Raw genomic sequence first — 18,066 nt, 5'->3', positions numbered from 1 at the left:
TGTCTGGGCAGGATAGATGCACAAGGAATATGTAACAGGGCTAACATTTATCAGCCTTTCCCACAGGGACGCTGGAGCACTCCAAAGTTCTTTTCTACAAACATTAGAACCAAACTTTAATTTTAAAAAATGAAAACATTATTAATTTTCAACGAGAATAAAACAGACCCCCTAAATCTCGATGGCTTAAAAATAACAAAGTCTTGTTCTTCACTCACTCTACATATACCTCTTAGGTAAGTAGGGATTTGTTCTACTTCAGTCATGGAAACGGAAGTGCCCATCTCAGTACGTGCTCCCTGGATCCTGGCAGCAGGCAATAGGAAGTAGAGCATAGTGGTTTCAGTGAGCAGTGTTCCCCACAGGCTCAGGCACTGGAATGCTTGGTCCCCAGTTGGTGGCACTGTTTGGAGAGGTTTTGGGAAAATACAGCTTTGCTAAAGGAAATCTGTCACTGGGGTGGGCTGTGAGAGTTCATAGCCTCAGCCCACTCCCAGTTTGCTCTCCCTGCTTCGTCCTTGTAGTTGAAGATGTGAGCTCTTATCTGCCTGCTCCTGCCACTGTGCCGGACGCTTGCTGCCAGGCTTCCCTGCCATAATGGACTTTATCCCTCCCGGGAACCATAAGGCAAAATACATTCTTTCTTGCATAAGTTGCTTTTGGTCATGGTATTTTTGTCACAGCAACAGAAAAGCAAATAATATATACAGTAATCGTCTGTTGGATCTCAGGGGTCGTGTTGATCAAGCAGTGTTGTTCATAATAGCGAAGAGCTAGAAACACCCCAAAAGTCTGTTGTTGGATGGGTGGATAAATAATAGGTGACATTTATATAACAGAATATTATTCAACCTCATATAAGAAGTAAATCCTATGATGCACGAACACATGGACAGGGATGTTCTGCTAAGTAAAATGAGATGGCGTGGGGTGGGGGGGAGACAAATACTAAATGGCTCCATTTACAAAGGTGACCTAGAGTAGTGTAATTTGTAGAGATAACAGGTGGTTAGCAAGTGGACAGAACGACGATTACAAGAAACTGGGAAGTGGGGTGGGGACAAGAGTTGTTTGGGACGTTAAGTTTCCATTTTGCAAGATGAAAATACTCTGGAGATTTCTTTCATGAAAGCCTAAAGCAGGGATATTTGGTGAATACTAATCACGATCACCAGCCTTCTCCTCTGAATACAAATATTTCTTTCTCTTTTCTTCTAGTACATAAGTATTTCCATTGACTCCTCTTACTCAGAAAGAAAACTCACAAGTCTCACATGCAGGAGAATGTACAGAAAGCTTCTACAACAGGCCTATGCTTGCCTTCTTCCATTGACCCACAGTCAATGGCTAGGAGTTATAGAATGCCTACTTTGGAGATGAGGAATGGTTCTTAAATATTTCACATGGGCTCCTAAGAAAGGTTTGTTGTCCACTGACCTCCAGAATTCCAGGATTCTCCCTTCAGCAAGTTTTACTGCATCCTTGACTAAGATGGTCACTGAGACTTGAGATATGCCTACCTTAAAGGTTGGGCAGCTTCCTGACCTACTTCCTGCCTGTATGTGTTGGGATGCTGAGTATCACTTGGTCTCAGAGAACCATGGTCACATATAGTCTAGATTGGAGCCTTCTGATGATGAAACTGTACTACAAACTTACCTTGGCTCTCTACCTGCTTTCTAGATATATTTTATATGCCCAACATCTGTCTTTAGTCTGTTATGCTCCACCCACCTAAACTCTCTCTCCTATTAGCAATGGTATTTTCCTGAACCATTTTAAGTCACTGAGTCATCTGGTCCAACTGAACGGCATGATAAGACACCACAGGCCATGTCATCACTGATCTAATTTTTGCAGAATTTTATCAGCTTTTGTTGCTCAAGCAGTAATTTTATCTCCCATCACTTGGAGTGAGAGGCAGTTGCCTTTTCCAAGTCCCTGAATTTGCAGACTCTTGAGTCTCTTTCATGTATCCTTACAAACTAATTTTTCGCTGAACATACATATCTTTTTTCTTTTCCTTTCTTTTTTTCTTTTTTTGGTTTTTCGAGACCGGGTTTCTCTGTAGCTTTGGAGCCTGTCCTAGACTAGCTCTGTAGACCAGGCTGGCCTCGAACTCACAGAGATCCACTTACCTCTGCCTCCCGAATGCTGGGATTACAGGCATGGGCCCGGCTCATATCTTTTTTCTTACAATAGCTTATCAAGTGCAACTTGTAGCAACTGATAAACAATTAACAATCTTATTTCCATCTTTTGTGACATTTTGATTTTCCAGTTTGCTGAAGACAGAAAGTGTTACCAAATGTGTCAACACTAGGAAATGTGGATCTCTATGCCTCTAGTCCTCAGTAGCAGTTTTCTGATTCCCTCTGAAGAGCCATTAAACCAAAGCAACACGTTTAAAGTTTACTATGAAAGACAGACCCCACTCTTAGGCTCTAAGTTCTACATCACTTCAGGGTAGGGTATAATTCAGTAGCAATAAATTTTCTAAAATTCCAACAGCTTAAATAAGATATGTGTTTTCTTAGCTGTGCCCATTGGAGTGTTGTGCTATCCAGTTTCATGTCAACTTGACACAAGCTGGAGTCATTTAGGAAAAGAGAACCTCAACTAAGAAAATGTCCAAATCAGATTGGCCTGTGGGCAAACCTATGGTACATTGTTTGTTTGTTTTTTGTTTTGTTTTTCAAGGCAGGGTTTCTCTGTGTAGGCCTGGCTGTCCTGGATCTCGCTCTGTAGACCAGGCTGGCCTTGAACTCACAGCGATCCACCTGGTTCTGCCTCCCAAGTGCTGGGCTTAAAGGTGTGCACCAACACTGCCCGGTACATTTTCTTAATTTGTGGTAGATGTATGAGGGCCTAGCCCATTGTGGGTAGTATCACGCCTCAGCAGGTGGTCCTAGAGTATATAGGAAAGATGGCTGAGCAAGTCTTGGGAACCAAACCAGTAAGCAGAACTCTTCCATGGTCTCTGCACCAGTTTCTCCCTGCAGTTCCTCCTGTCCTGACTTTCCTGGATGATGGACTACAAGCTGTAAAATGAAATAAACGCTTTTCTCCTCAATGGTTTATCCCCCCCCCCCACTGCCCCATTGTTTTCTGTCGTGGTGTTGTATAAAAGCAATAGAAACCCTAACACAAGCAAGTGGTTTTAAAGGGCACACCAAGATACTACATTCAGTGGGAAGGAGTGCAACCCATCAAGATGTAAATAATCGATAAGAAGTTCTCTATAAGCCGTAACTTCTCTGCAAAGACACACCCTACCCAACGTAAGGAGAGAGACCCGATGTTTAGTGGTTTGTAAAATAGCTCAAAGAACTAAAGAAACAGACTCTAAGTTAGAAGGAAGCAGAACCAAAGCGACAGATTCTAAGTAGCTGGAAAGTCTCCCAAAGTCACACCTCAGACCTGGTCATAAAGGAAGCCATGCCTCTTCTGCCATCAAAACACTCTACAAATCAAAACAGCCTCAGTCTAGAAGACACGGTCTCTGGCGAGGAATAGGCCTGCTGTGCCTGCAGAGTGGATGCTGGAGAGCCACGAGGCTAGTGCTGAGGATCTTTACTGACACCGAAAAGCAAGAAGAGTCCACGTATAGATGGAGCAAGCGCAGTTGCCTATAACCTCCATTTTCTAATTCTCATGTGAGCCTGTCTGATTATCCAAATGCAGATCACACACGAACCCGAGTCACAATAGGGACTCCAACATCTGTGGTCGAACAAAGATGATGTAGAACAACTGTCCAACACTTCTATCATTTAAAGCAGAGCAATGGCCATGATGTAGGACATCTATAACATACCTCTTTGTCATTTTGCCCTCATCTACTCCGATTTTAAAAGAGTCCTGTTCAATGTATAAAAATAGGCTCTGGGAAATTCAGGAAAAATTCAAAGTTTCTGTTGTTTTTTATAATCTAAGAAGAAATATGATACATGTTTCTTCAAACAAAAATACATGAAGTACTACATTTCAGGCAGATGTATAGGACCATAATTCACAGATGATCACTTTGTTTTTCCTGTGCCGGACAGTGTTATCTAGGGGTTGTTTTCAGATGCACTTCCCGGACCCCATCTACACGCAGCAACTTTGATCAGATAGATGGTTAGTTTTCCCACACAGGAAGTGGTGTGCTGCTGGGATATCCAGAGCCAGGACAGAAACCCAGAAGCCTAGCTTTCGGAACCTGCATCGTTAACTTGTAGCCCTCATCTCTTTGGACAGCAGAGGACTCTTACTCCTTTCAGACCCTGTTAGCAATGTCCAGGCCGGAAAGGGCCACAGAACTAAGGTTACAGACTAGCTAATTGCAGGTGGTGTTTACACTAAGGCCCTGTGGCTTTTTACATGCATTTCATTACCACAAACCTTGTCGCTTAGCAACCTGTATTTGCAGTGGGGCTAGGGAACAAAAGTCTTTGTTTTGTTTTGGCTAGAACTATCCCCAAATCTAAATTCTGTTAGAAAAGAAGTTTACGTTGGTACTCCCTTGTGACCAAAAAAAAAAAAAAAAAAAAAAAAATCTTCATTTTGCCAAATAGTTGTAAAGCACCATGGAGAATGCCCAACTCAACTCTTGCCCTGGCCTCTCCTGAATCTTCTACAACTTCCCCCAATCCTACAAGAGCGACACCAGCTCATATACGGGACAGGCACAGGCTGCCTGAGACCCAGGAAGGCCTTTAAGTCTACCACAAGTTCAGACCTGCTTCCGAAAGAAAGACTTTTCACCCAAGGAAAGACCCTGCAGAATGCCTTTTAAAAAATTAGTTTATAGTAAGAGTTGGTACCCACCCTCCCTACTCTGGTGTGTGTGTGTGTGTGTGTGTGTGTGTGTGTGTTTCAAACATGTACCTTTGCTTAAGAAAGTTAATCCTTTAGTCTAATTTTTTGCCCATCTCAATTGTATCAACATAATTTCAGTCGGCTTTTATTTTAACGTCCACACCCAGCCCAATACGCCGTGGCAATTTGTTTCTGTTCAGGAAACTGGACCAATTATTTGTGTGCAAACACAATGTTCTCCATTGTCACTTGGACTTAACTGCTAAGAGCTGCCTCTGTTTTGTTCCTGCTGCAAGGTCCACTTAGGTTCCAAGATGTTAACTAATGTGATCAGTGAGCCAGGACTTGAACTCACAACTGTGACTGCAACTCATAAGACTTTTGATAAGTACTTGCTAAAGTTGCAAGATTGTTCTTGTCAAGGGAAGAGGTAAATTACTACTGAGATAAAGCAGACTATTAAAACCCCTTTTCAACGTTGTGTGTGCGCACACATGTGAGGCAGTGCACAAGTGCTGTGGTCAGAAGACAGCTTGTGGGTTCTGGAGATCAAACCCAGGCTGCCAGGCCCTGCAGTCACCTTGGTATTCCCAAACACTGGTTTTGTGAGTCTGCTCACAAGGCATGTTTACTGTGGGTGCTGACAGGAGTGGGTTGTCGGATGTATTTGGGAACACCTAAGGGTTCTGGGATCTATATTTCTCTTCTTCCTTCCTTCCTTCCTTCCTTCCTTCCTTCCTTCCTTCCTCCCTCCCTCCCTCCCTCCCTCCCTCTTTCTTTCTTTCTTTCTTTCTTTCTTTCTTTCTTTCTTTCTTTCTTTCTTTCTTTCTTTCTTCCTTCCTTTACTTATTGATTTCTCTCTTTCTCTCTTTGCTTCAGTTTCTTGAGAGCAGAAATAGGAGTAGGAATAACCGCAGAAAAACAGAAATTTTTAGCAGAAGTCACATGACCTCATGTTTATAAAATGAAAATTTATCCAGACCCAAAGTCTGTATTTCATTCTATGGTTCATTGTCTCTGCCAGTTAAAGAATTAAAAGGCAGGATAAATCTCAAGTGCGAAAGACAGCCGTGGGGGGTGGGGCGGACACACACCTCCGACCCAACAAACAGAGAGAGTAAAGGAAGGCTTTTAGTAGGGCTGAGGAAATGTGCACGCACAGTTCAGGTTGTGAAGACACACAGAGAAAAGACTCTCTTCAAAGCAGAGGGGGGACTTGGGAGGCCTTAAGGGCGAGGAGGGGCGTGTTTAATGGTTTTTGAGAGGGTCTTCCTTCCCCAATTTAGAGTTGGTTACTTTGAACAAAGACAGGATAGCGGAGTGGCCCACAGTTGTGTAACATGTCCTCATCAGGCCTTTGATAAACCAGTTCATCAGCAGGGGGCCCTATTGACAGGAGAAACAGCCAGGTTTGGTATCAAGTGGGGAGGATTAGGAAGAAGCCAGCCATCTTGGAGTTCACCATCTCTGTTGTCTAGTCAAGGCCCCCTCCCTATCAAGGAATCTCTGTAGCTCCTAGTCAGTCACACAGCAAGTAATAATAGACTGTAGTGGTATTTGCTCTGCCCATGACCTTGGGCTAAAGGGCCGGAAACTCACTTTTCTTTGAAACACCACCCAGGATCGTGGGCGGAGCAAATACCACTACAATAGGCTAGTTTTTCTGGAGGGTGTTTTTAATTTGTTTTTTAATTTTAATGGAGTTTTAAATTTTAATTTAAATCTTTATAGTAAATATTTAATTATAAAATAAATGAAAACTAAAAGGAACAACAAAAAAAAAACCTTAAAAAGGAACCTTGAAGATGTTCAGGCTAACTTTCACTGCTGGCTAAAAATGAATGTACGTATTGTCTTGTGGTGAAAATTCATTCTAACCTGCAAACTCATGTTATTGTTTGAATGAACTTTTACCCTGCACTTCATAATTAGAATAGCTACCAACCAAGCCATCCTGAACATCATCTCCAGCTACTTTATGATACTTAGACAATAATTTCTTTAATTCTCATGCCCTTAAGCTTAGGTTTTCATTCATTTTTTTAAAATTTATTTTAGGCTTCTTTGCTGATACCAAGAAAGGGAAAATGGTAGGTTTGGTTCGGAAGGCAAGTTTACTGTAGGCAATAACAGGGATGGGCTATTGTTTCTTGCCAACTCCCAGGGATTCTGGCATTTGAAGAAATGCAGGAGATATCTGAAATGATAAGCCTACCAACTTATAGAACAGGGTGTGGTCCTGTTGGAGAGCAGGCTGACAAAGACAGCAGTCTCAAAGAATGTGTAACTCTGCCAGAGGGCTTGGCAGCAACTCTTAACCGGTCTTCAGTACCTTGTGTTATTTCCCCTAGGGTGATGGGAATTATCTTTACTTGGCTATGCTCTCATCTCAAACCTTGGGTGCTTCGTCCGCTCAGTTTCTTCTTTTTGAACCAGCTGGCTCTCCGCATAGGACATGTAGAAAGAGATGATTAAAAGACTGTAGCCCACTCCCTGGACCTAGCTACTATGTGTGTCTAATTTATCCTTACATAGTCATTTTGGAGCTACAAAAAGCAAATTAATTACACTCCTGTGAGTTCAAGTGTGGTGATATTGTGTCCCCCCAATATATTGTGCACCCTAATAAACTTATCTGGGGTCAGAGAACAGAACAGCCAGTAGATTAGACATAGAGGCCAGAAAATAGTGGCACATACACCTTTAATCCTATCACTTGGGAGGCAGAGATCCATCCGGATCTCTGTGAGTTCAAAGTCACACTGGAAACAGCCAAGCATGGTGACACATGCCTTTAATCCCAGGAAGTGATGGAAGGAAGCAGAAAGGTATATAAGGCATGAGGACCAGGAACCAGAATCCTGTTACGCTTTTAGGTTTTTGAGCAGCAGTTCAACTGAGATCCATTCGGATGAGAACACAGAGGCTTCCAGTTTGAGGAAACAAGATCAGCTGAGGAGTTGGTGAGGTGAGGCTGTGGCTTATTCTGTTTCTCTGATCATTCAGCATTCACCCCAATACCTGACACTGGGTTTGTTTTTATTAATAAGACTGTTTAACAATTTGTGCTACATTCAAGCACCATCAGAACCAAGGAAAGGTAAATGCACAGAGGTTGAACCTAAAAGGACTTGGAGGTGGAAGAGATGTATAAAACACACTTGAGGCAAGTTATCTGCACACAGGTTAAATTAGACTGAAGTTGGAAAAAAAGAAAAGATGGTTTCCTGTCAGAGGGTCACAGAGAACCCTAGTCTCTCTAATAGCTACAGATGTTTGTACAATTGTTACCATAGTAACACTATGAAAAGATAAGGCTTGCAGGAGTTTTGGGTTAGGTACCCTTTGAGGATGCAGGATCTGGGAGCTTCCTTGAATGCTTCATGGGAAGATAAAAGTGCTTTTAATCTGGGTGTGTACAGGTTTTAATTCCTTTTCAGGTATTTTGAAAGCAAGGAAGAGGAAGAGTATGGAAAAAAATCAGTACCAAGCCAAGCTGGAAAATGGAACACAAGGTGAGGTCTACAGAGACTGCTTCACTCATAGGATTGTGTTTCCACTTTGCAAAGATTGAAAAGTCAGGAGGATCTGATGTGTACTCATTTACTACTTATGATATCTTAAACCATCCCTCAGAACAGCTATCCTCAGAGTGTCCACATTGTATTAGTTCTAAGAATTCATCTACAGATGACTTAGTGTATACCAGACAGGACACCATTTCACAGAGACACATTCATGGATGTCTGTATCAAGGGCCCTGGAACGAGGAACAGCTGTTCCAGCATTTGGTATATGTGTCTTGAGAACATAGACCTAGTGTAGAATTCTCAAATTCTAGAGCTAGATCATAGGAAGCTTATCTGAAACGCAGATGCACGGGCCCAGTTGTAAGATTCTGAGTTAGTATGTTGGAGTTGGAGTCGAGGAATCTTTGTTAGCAAGTTACTCATTTGATTTAGGATCAGTAGTTCTTAGAATACCCTGGTGGCTTTAGTCTCTTCCAAAGTTAGCATGCCAACAAAGTTAGAGGCTTTACCAGTAAGACACAAACAAAACAGAATATTCTCGTCATGTCATATCCATATTTATGAATGAGTTCCTTCTTGTTTGTCTTCTTGTTGTTGCTCCCTCATTACCTATCCCCTGAGAGTGCTCCTTTCTCATCTTCCGCTCGCTTTTTGATGCTTTTGTTCTTGTTACATTTGGCTTCACTTTGGCGTTCTTTGACCTATTCCCTGAAGACCCTTGATGCGATCTGGAATTAGAGCCATTGGAAGCAACAATACTACAAACTGCAGATCTGACTTCTCCGGGGAAAGCTGACGGGAAACTGCAAGAGCCTGCCTTCCATAAGGGAGGGACAGGTGGGGAGGGGCAGGTGGGGAGGAGGAGTAGGTGGAGAGGGGCAGGTGGGGAGGGGCAGGTGGAGAGGAGCAGGTGGAGAGGAGCAGGTAGGGAGGGGCAGGTGGGGAGGGGCAGGTGGGGAGGGGCAGGTGAGGAGGAGGAGTAGGTGGGGAGGGGCACGTGGGGAGGGACAGGTGAGGAGGGGAAGGTGGGGAGGGGATTTGCAAAAAAATATTTTATCTTTTTTTTTTTTCCTCGAGACAAGGTTTCTCTGTGTAGTTTTGGAGCCTGTCCTGGAACTCACTCTGTAGACTTAGGCTGGCCTCAAACTCAGAGTTCTGACTGCCTCTGCCTTCCGAGTGCTGGGATTAAAGGTGTGTGCCACCATCACCTGGCCATAAAATAATCTTTTCCTTTCAAACTCCCTTTGAATGTTTCCTTCTATGATTGGAAGATTGTACAAATTTCTTCCAGAGGCAAACTACTGGGGCCCCAAAGACCTACAAGCTTCATCAGAAGTGTGCAGTACTGTTAAATATTGGTTACCAATAATGAAAATACATTTCATGTTACAGCACACACCTACACCCAGTGCACATGCACGTGTATGTGCGCGCACACACACACACACACACACACACACACACACACTCATACATATATACACACACACAGCATGTGTATCTTTGTATGCAAATATATGGGAAATGGAATTAATCTTATTTCATTTTTAATTATTTAAAATATTATTGTGTCTTCTAATACATGGTACTGTTTCATAAGGACATTTCCATACAAGAATATATTGTAGGTTGAGCAATGCCCTCCATGCTCCGCAACTGCCCATTTCTCACTCCCCCTCCATCCTGCTGGTCCTCTCTGCTTCTCTAGACAGTTTCTTGTCTACTGCGGTGTCATATATACACAATGTCTGAAACCTAGGAGTGAAACATTTGATAGTTAACTTTCTGAGACTGGCTTAATTCACTTGATATGAATGTCCCCATCTGCATCCCCCAGTGGAAATAATCATCTTAGAAAGCATTACTTGACTCGACCAGGAGAGATGCATTGATTTTCTGGTAGGGTCTGCCCTTTCGCTTCCCTTCCCATCGCCCTGTTTCCTTCTCTCTCCTTTCCTTGGTGACAGTCATGGCACTATGGTGGTTTTGCTCTTTGGAAAAGGCTGAGGCAGGGAATTCAGTTTCAACAAGTTTGAATAGGAAAGAGGGTGTGGGAATACAATGGAAGTTTGTTTTCTAATTGTTCCTTCTTTCTTCTTCCAACGGTAGCTCCCTGATTCATTCATCGTCTGTCTGAGCTCATGAAGTATCTGCATCCTGTTGAGAAGCTTTTACTGTCTTAGAGGCTGATCATTCAGAAAGCATTACAAATTAAGAACCTCTGGAACACACCCAATGACAGAGGAGTGCTTGCCTCCAACCAGCCTGATCCCCGCTGTCCTACACTCCCCGGCAAGCTCAGGCCGCTTTACCTCTTAACCTGAAATTCTAGCTGCCTATCAAATCATTGTAGTTGGAGTTTTCCTGCCTGGCCCAGTCAGGACAAATCTCTCTCATCCGCCAGTCCCATAGTCGCTCAGACCCAACCAAGAAAGCACACAGAAACTTACATTGTTTAGAAACTGTATGGCCGTGGCAGGCTGCTTGCTATCTACTTCTTCTATCTTAAATTAACCCATTTCTGTTAATCTATACTTTGCCACATGGCTCGTGGCTTACCGGTGTCTTTACATGTTGCTTCTCATGGCGGCGGCTCGCGGTGTCTCTCTCCAGCCTTCTACTTCCCAGAATCCTCTTCTCTCTTGTCCCGCCTATACTTCCTGCCTAGCCACTGGCCAAACAGCATTTTATTTGTACAGAGCGATATCCACAGCAAATCATTCTCTTTGCCTCCTCCTCTTACCCTCAGCACTGATTGCCCCAGTCTTGAAGGGTAATAAAAGCATAAGGTGTGGTGGTGGGGAGGGTACATAGCTCCCTTGTCCTGCTTAGACAGGTGCCACCCACTTCTAAGGAAAGACAGCTACTGCTGTTTTCAACTGAAGTAGTTATTTCAGTGTTTGTAAATGAACTAAGAGACACAAACACTCCAAGTTTTTCATAATCACCTTTAAAATTATTTATTCCTTTTATGTTACATTTGAGTGTTTTGCCTGTGGGTGTGTAACCTTGATGCCCTTGAAGTCAGAGAAGGGGATCATATCCTCTGGATCACCACGTGGGTGCTGGGAATCAAACTTGGGCCTTCTGTGTGAGCATCCAGTGCTCCTAACTACTGAGCCACCTCTCCAGCCCAACATTCAGCTTTCTTTATCCAGCTAGCAAGCTTCAATTTCATTGCAACTGTTTTATTGTGTGCACTAAATAGTGATCGTAATTTTGTTTGCTACTCTGAGCTAAGTATTTGGCCTTTAAAAAAAAAAAAAAAGTGAAAAAAAAATCCAACTCTGTGAGTCACTTTTCATTACCAGAGGGGAAAAGTCACCTTATCCCTGACACTGATACCCTTAAATCTCCATAAAGAAAAACAACAGGGCTGGGGTTGCAAGGTTGCAAGGTAACATCCTTGCCTACTGTCAAGACCCTAGGCTGGATCATCATTATGACATAAGAAAAACAAAAAGCACAATTCAACCTGAATTATATTCTTATACTACCCAGCATCTTCCCTACACATCTTACTAAAAGTATCTTCCCTGGCTTTTTCTTCTTCTTCAACCATCAAGCACTTGGCAAATTAACTATCTGCCAAGACATATTCATTATAAATATTTCTTTGTTTAATGGTAAAATTATGAACCTCTAGGTTTTCATTCGGCTCTAAAGCAATGAATTGGTCTTATCTTGGTTCTTTTGAATACGTCATCCACTGAATTTCTGAGAGTAAGGTATCCATCAAGGACATCTGGGACCATGTCCAAAGGGCACTCTCTCTGACTGAAGACGGGAAACTATGGGCACTAAGACAATAAAAGCAGCAGGATATTACAGCACACCTCAGTGACAGGAAAAGATTGAGCTATGCTCCAGGTTGGTAAAGATGCACCCAAAAAGGAAGTCATTCATTACCCACCAAGTTTGCAAGGATTCCAACTCATTTATTCTGAAAATTAATAAGGAAAGGGTGAAGTAAGTATCAACGTGAATTGCCTGATGACTTTGATACTTCCATGCAGCCTCTGTGTGAGCACAGTAGACTCCATCCTACGTGGTGTAAGGCTTCTGTGTAACTCCCTATGATGAGACTTTTGCCTTGTGAACAATTCTGAAGCTAACTTTGTTCAGTTTCGTTCGCTTTTCCTGTAATTTTGTACAAATTAATTACTCATTGTCCTGCCTTGTATTGGTTTGCATTTTGCTACTTATCTAAGCAGGGATAGCTCATTTCTTTTATAGCAGAGTAATATTCCGTTGTACAGATTTATCACAACTTGCTCACCCATTCACTAGCATTTTTCCTGCAGCTGTTAAGATGATTGAATTACTTATCATAGTAATGTGCTGATTACACTGACTGATTTTCAAATGTTGAACAAATTCTGTGTTCAGGGCCACCCTCCCTGGTCATGTATTATCTTCTTAACATTGTTGAATTTGATTTGCTAAAATTTTGTCCCTGTCTTTGTATCTATGGGTTTTTTGTTTTGTTTGTTTGTTTGTGGCAGGGTTTCTCTGTGTAGCTTTGGAGCCTTTCCTGGAACTCACTCTGTAGCCCAGGCTGGCCTCGAACTCACTGAGATCCTCCTGACTCTGCCTCCTGAGTGCTGGGATTAAAGGCATGCGCCACCACCGCCTGCTTTATGCCTATGTTTATAGAGTGTTGACCTAAAGTTTTCCCCCAACCCCATCACCAAGGTCTTTCATTGGGATAAAAGTGGTCTTATAAAATAAATTCAGAAATGTATTTTGCAATTCTCTGTAGAACTTTGAGAAACATTACTCTACACATGAAAGGTAACATGGCAGCTTTAGTTTAAATGTACATACTTAAAATATAAATGTGTTCCCTACCTTTCTCAATTTCTCTCTAATTCTCACAACAAACACACTATATCCATTTTCACAGAGCTGACTAACTGGCCAAATTTGTATGTGACTTGTAATCACAGATTAAAATTAATAATAATAATAATAATAATAATAATAATAATAATAAACACAATTAGACCGAGGCATTTTTGTATTTGCTAGAGGTGGGACTATGATCTGCACCATGAACACCCATTACAAGCTTTTATGAGTAACAAGTGTACAAGGTACCCCGTGCCCCTACTAACATTATAAAGTTAACATGTCAATACTTAACTCTTCTTTTCTATGAAGGTGCACACTGCTCTCATCCAAAGAAGGCGCGTGAAACAATGGAACTCCAGATAGTGGCCTGAAGGCTACTAGTTGAACTGGGCATGCTCAGTCGCCAGGCAGATTTTTTTTTTTTTTTTTTTTTTTTTTTTTTTTTTTTTTTTCCAGTGAAGTAGAAACTACAACTGCACGTACCGGGTGAGCAGGGGTGGGCGTGCCCTCGTGGAATTTAGAACGTTCCCTCAGCCAATGGGGCCTCGCGGCCGGCTGGCGGGGCTCGCCATTGGAGGACCGGGATGCGAGCGAGTGGAGCGCCGGGGGAGGAAGCGGAGGTGCAGGTCGGAGAGGCCGGGCTAGCCGAGCCCATTGCGGGAGCAGCTGCAGCGGCTAGGCAGCATCCAGCGGCGTGCCAAGCGGCCCAGCCCGTTGCTTTACTTTTTGCTGCACCCACGTAGTCATTATGCCGAAGAGAAAGGTAAGTCCTGCTGAAAAACATTGCTCGCAGGCCCTCGAGTGTGCTCGGAGCAAGCCCCCGGCGCTGCGAGGGACGCAACGATGCGCCTAGTAACTCGTAGGCACTGGGCACCGCGGCTGCCGGCTCCTTTTGCAGCTGCCTGTTGCAGACCTCTCTGGCCCCGCACGGAGCTCCGAGTGTTACTTTCCCTCCAGGGACGTGTCCTCCTCTCTCCATCAACTCCTGGCTCGAATGGTTGCCACCTCTTGCCAGCAGCAGCCAGGGCGGGTGTCCATCCCCTCGCAGGAGTTTCCTCTTGGCAAACTCCAGGTTGTTCTCAGGGTGGAGGGAAAGCAGCTGGAAGAGTCTCCCAGGCCAGGGAAATCGAAAACCGTGGAAAGAGTCAGAGGAGCCAGGCGGGGTCGGGAGGGTCCCCCGGGCCATGCCCAGGGCGGGAGCGATGCGGGCGGAAGGCCGGGAGAGGGAAAGCCATGTTTCCCTACGCCAGTCCTGCTGCGCCGTGGACCCGTATGTACCCACTCCGGTGTCGGTGTCAATCAACCGGCCTCGAGGGCGGGCGGGGCAGTGCGCAGCGCCGGGTAGGCGGCGAGGAAGGGGACTGGAGCCAAACATACCGACCCTGGCCAAGGTCAGGGGCCACCAAGCCCTGGCCGCTGTCCCATCCACCACCCCATGCTTGGACGGACAGGGAACCGGGGTCATTTTAGTCTCTCTTCTGCCCCTTGTGGGTCGTGTCCCCTTCCGCGCAGGGACATCACGAGCCACATGTGGGGTCACAGAGCTTCTCGGGGTGGGGCTTCGACTTGTCATTGGGCTGGTAAAGGAAGGGCAGATTTTTTTTTTTACCCCTCCCCGAGAGAACCGATGAGTGAAGACTGATTCCTCAGGAAAAAAACCTAGCCACCTGCCCAAAGGATCCAAGTCAACCAGCCAGCGTGGCCATTAAAGTTGGAACTTGATTTAGATAATGCTCCGCTTTTCCCCAAGACTGTGCACTGATTTGTGTGTGTGTGTGTGTGTGTGTGTGTGTGTGTGTGTGTGTTTGCATTATTTAAAACTATCAAAGCTTTAACATTTTAGAAGCTTTTGTTTTCTTATACAGCGTCACTAGAATTTGATTGTAAACACGTCCTCTCTTTCCACATTTATTTATTGTGTGTGTGCAGGGGAGGCACTGTCACCCACACGACAGTAGTAGGTTCTCTCCTGCCATGTGGGTTGTGGGAATCCACAACAAGCGTCTCTACCCCTTGAGCCATTTCCCCAGCCCAGGCATCTATCTCCATTCTTTAAGAGAAAATCAGTCATATTAATTAGAAGGTTTTTCCTAAAATGTAACGAGAACCGACTCTGTGGGGCTTATGCTGGGTGGAATCCGGTGCGTATTATCTCATTTAATCCCCAGAACCACAGAATTATTTTAGACTCATTGAGCAGGGTCTTCAGCTGGATTGCCCAACATTTCATTATCCATTGGTTTCTAGTGGAGCTGCCATGGATCCGAAGGCCTTACTTGACTCCATTGTTAACTCTTTCTCTTCATTTAGAGGTGGGTAGGGACGAGGAGAATTTAGGAGATCCAGAGCCTTGTCGTTGAAGAAGCTGGTGGCATACATAGTAAAGAGCAGGAGCGCCCGAGACTCACTGCTCAAGCTTCATTTGATGGCAACATTGTTTTCCCAGTGCTGTTGGACTAGAATGATGTCACTGTTTGCATGCAGCCTTTTATCTGAGGTTAGTGACGAGCTGGGAATTCTAGCCGAGTCAGAGGAACTAATTATTGAGAAATGAGTTACAGAGGGAGTCGAGGCTAACTCTTTTCCTGGGAATTACTAACAAGTTTGGATAAGCCACAGGTCACATGCGCCCTCTATGAATAATGGCGCCTGGTTTGGTGGAACTTTTCCTTGATCAAAGGACACTGCTGGTGAAACCATCGCACTTATTTTCTGCCGCTATCCATCTCTAAAGGAGAAGGGAAGAAAAGAATGGAGGAGAAACTGGCTTTATGTTTTACTTCTTTGAAAGGTTGGGACCCTCTATGGAGTTAGCTACTCAGTCCTTCAACTAGGGGCACACTGGTTAACAGTAGTCTTCTTACTAATTGATATCTGGAGGCCAAACACCTGTTTTGCTACCCAGGCAGGAACAGCCACAGATCACATGGCTGTGATGGCCATCCCACCTGGTAGTCAAGCCTTAGAGCTACCTGGTGGAGTCTTGGAGTTTCTTGGACCTGACATTAGAAACCACTGTCCCCAGGTGAAGCCCACACAGCTATTCAAGGAAGGAACTGGAGACAATCCATGCATAAGCCTTAGAGGTCTGTAAAGCCAGGTAATTGCCAAAGGATTTGCATACTCTACTAATGTAATGACTAAAGAACTACCTGTTCTGATCCAGGCAGTGGTGGCACATCCCTTTAATCCCAGCACTCGGGAGGCAGAGCCAGGCGGATCTCTGTGAGTTCAAGGCCAGCCTGGTCTACAGAGTGAGATCCAGGACAGGCACCAAAACTACACAGAAAAATCCTGTCTCAAAAAAACAAAACAAATCAACAAACAAACAAAAAAGAGAACTACTTGTTCTGCTTTGTAAATTAAATTGTGTGTGCATACATGTACACATACACACACACACACAGACATGCATGCATGGGCCATGGGTGGAAGTCAGAGCTCAAAGTTGGCTATCTACCTCTGTTGCTCTCCACCTTATTTTTTGAGACAGGGTCTTTCACTGAGCCTAGAACTCATTGATTTGGCTAGACTGGCTCTCTCTACCTCTCTAGCACTAGTATTGTGGACCCGCAGGCATCTGGCTTTTTTATGAGTACTGAGAATCAAACTCAGGTCCTCATGCTTGAGGGGCAAGCACTTTTCCCACTGAGCCATCCCCCCAACCTTTTAAAGTCCCACATCATGTTTCATCTCTGCTCCATGTTTCACCATCTCATCAAAATGTTATTTAATGGACTTCCAAATTCTGCAGATCACGAAGTTAGAATAAAGTCAGTGAAAACACCTGAAGACCTAGCACTGTTTAAATATTATAGGGACACGCTGTTTATTCTCCAGAAGCTTATATTTAATTCAATGAAATAAGATTATCAGAAAGAAAAGAGTTGACTGACATTTGGGCTTGTATAGGTTACAGAATGTGCTGTTCAGATTCAGAGACCATGGGATAGATAAGAACACAGGTTGAATTGGGGCTGGTTGGTCTTGAAAGTGTGGATAGGACTCAAGGTAAAATTCAGCATCGTTTTCTGTTAGCAGGCATTTGGATGCCTCTCCTTATTATACCCTAACATGTTTAGGCCTCAGCTATACAACTTTAAGGCCACAGTATCATACATATTATTATAAGCTATTCTTAAGACACTTCTTTGTAAGTTTTACACACACACACACACACACACACACACACACACTTGTTTATTAGTAGCATTAAACCAATTTTTAAATGACTGCTGTTTGTTTTAAGCAATGCAAAGCAAAACTTAACATTGTAATGTCTTTCTAAGATTTAAATGAAGTTGAGTTTTCTGTATTATACAGTGGGTGGTGAGTGAGCAAAATCTCACAGACTGGGGTAGTGGTGTGACAATGTCTGACTGAGTCTAGACTGTTCCGCTCTACCAGCCACAAACACCAGCCGGCAACAGTCATGTTGTGATCCCATGTTCTCTATGGAAGTATGACCAGCAAGGCCTGGATTCAGTTCTGGCCTGGCCAACAAACACATTTTCACATCCTTTTTGCTTCCAACTTCTTATCCCTAGAATTACTGTGTCTGGCATATTATGCCAGGAATTGTCTAGTACAGCAATGTCTACAAAGTTGACATGGTGTGCATAGTGATCTCTTTCCACTTAGAGACTCAAGGGAAAAAAAAAGTCTGCCTCTTCCTTACTTTATTTATCAGCCCTGGTGGCATTTTTCAGGTTACTTATGTATGCTATTGTATCATCTGCAAATAATAATAATTCGACTTCTTTCTTTTCAATTTGTATCCCCTAGATCTCCTTAAGTTGTCTTATTGCTCTAGCTAGAACGTCAAGTACTATATTGAATATAGATACAGAGAGAGTGAACAACTTTGTCTTGTTACTGA

General features: G+C 43.7%; 2 protein-coding genes across 7 annotated transcripts in view; one reads left to right on the top strand and one right to left on the bottom strand.

Annotated features, from left to right (window-relative positions):
• The window catches only part of LOC118586583, a 174,347-nt gene extending 159,903 nt beyond the window's left edge, over positions 1–14,444 (bottom strand). For all 3 annotated transcript variants that reach the window (XR_004945387.1, XR_004945386.1, XM_036191633.1), the window contains exon 1: positions 13,671–14,444. Coding sequence is in view for 1 of the 3 variants with exons in the window: in XM_036191633.1 (XP_036047526.1) it covers positions 13,705–14,373 (669 nt within the window). In the remaining 2 variants the exon portion in view is untranslated. The remainder of the gene's footprint in view (positions 1–13,670) is intronic.
• The window catches only part of Hmgn3 (high mobility group nucleosomal binding domain 3), a 38,112-nt gene continuing 33,766 nt past the window's right edge, over positions 13,721–18,066 (top strand). Inside the window, exon 1 of one of the 4 annotated variants that reach the window (XM_036191635.1) lies at positions 13,721–13,950. In XM_036191635.1, coding sequence (XP_036047528.1) covers positions 13,936–13,950 — 15 coding nt within the window. In that variant the 5' untranslated portion in view covers positions 13,721–13,935. The remainder of the gene's footprint in view (positions 13,951–18,066) is intronic. The other 3 variants (XM_036191634.1, XM_036191636.1, XM_036191637.1) reach the window with 3 other exon arrangements.

The sequence above is a fragment of the Onychomys torridus genome, chromosome 7 (assembly GCF_903995425.1).
Source record: "Onychomys torridus chromosome 7, mOncTor1.1, whole genome shotgun sequence".
In the NCBI taxonomy this organism is placed as follows: Eukaryota; Metazoa; Chordata; class Mammalia; order Rodentia; family Cricetidae; genus Onychomys; species Onychomys torridus.
The sequence above is the reverse complement of the archived record's forward strand: the minus strand, read 5'-3'. Positions and strand labels throughout refer to the sequence as shown.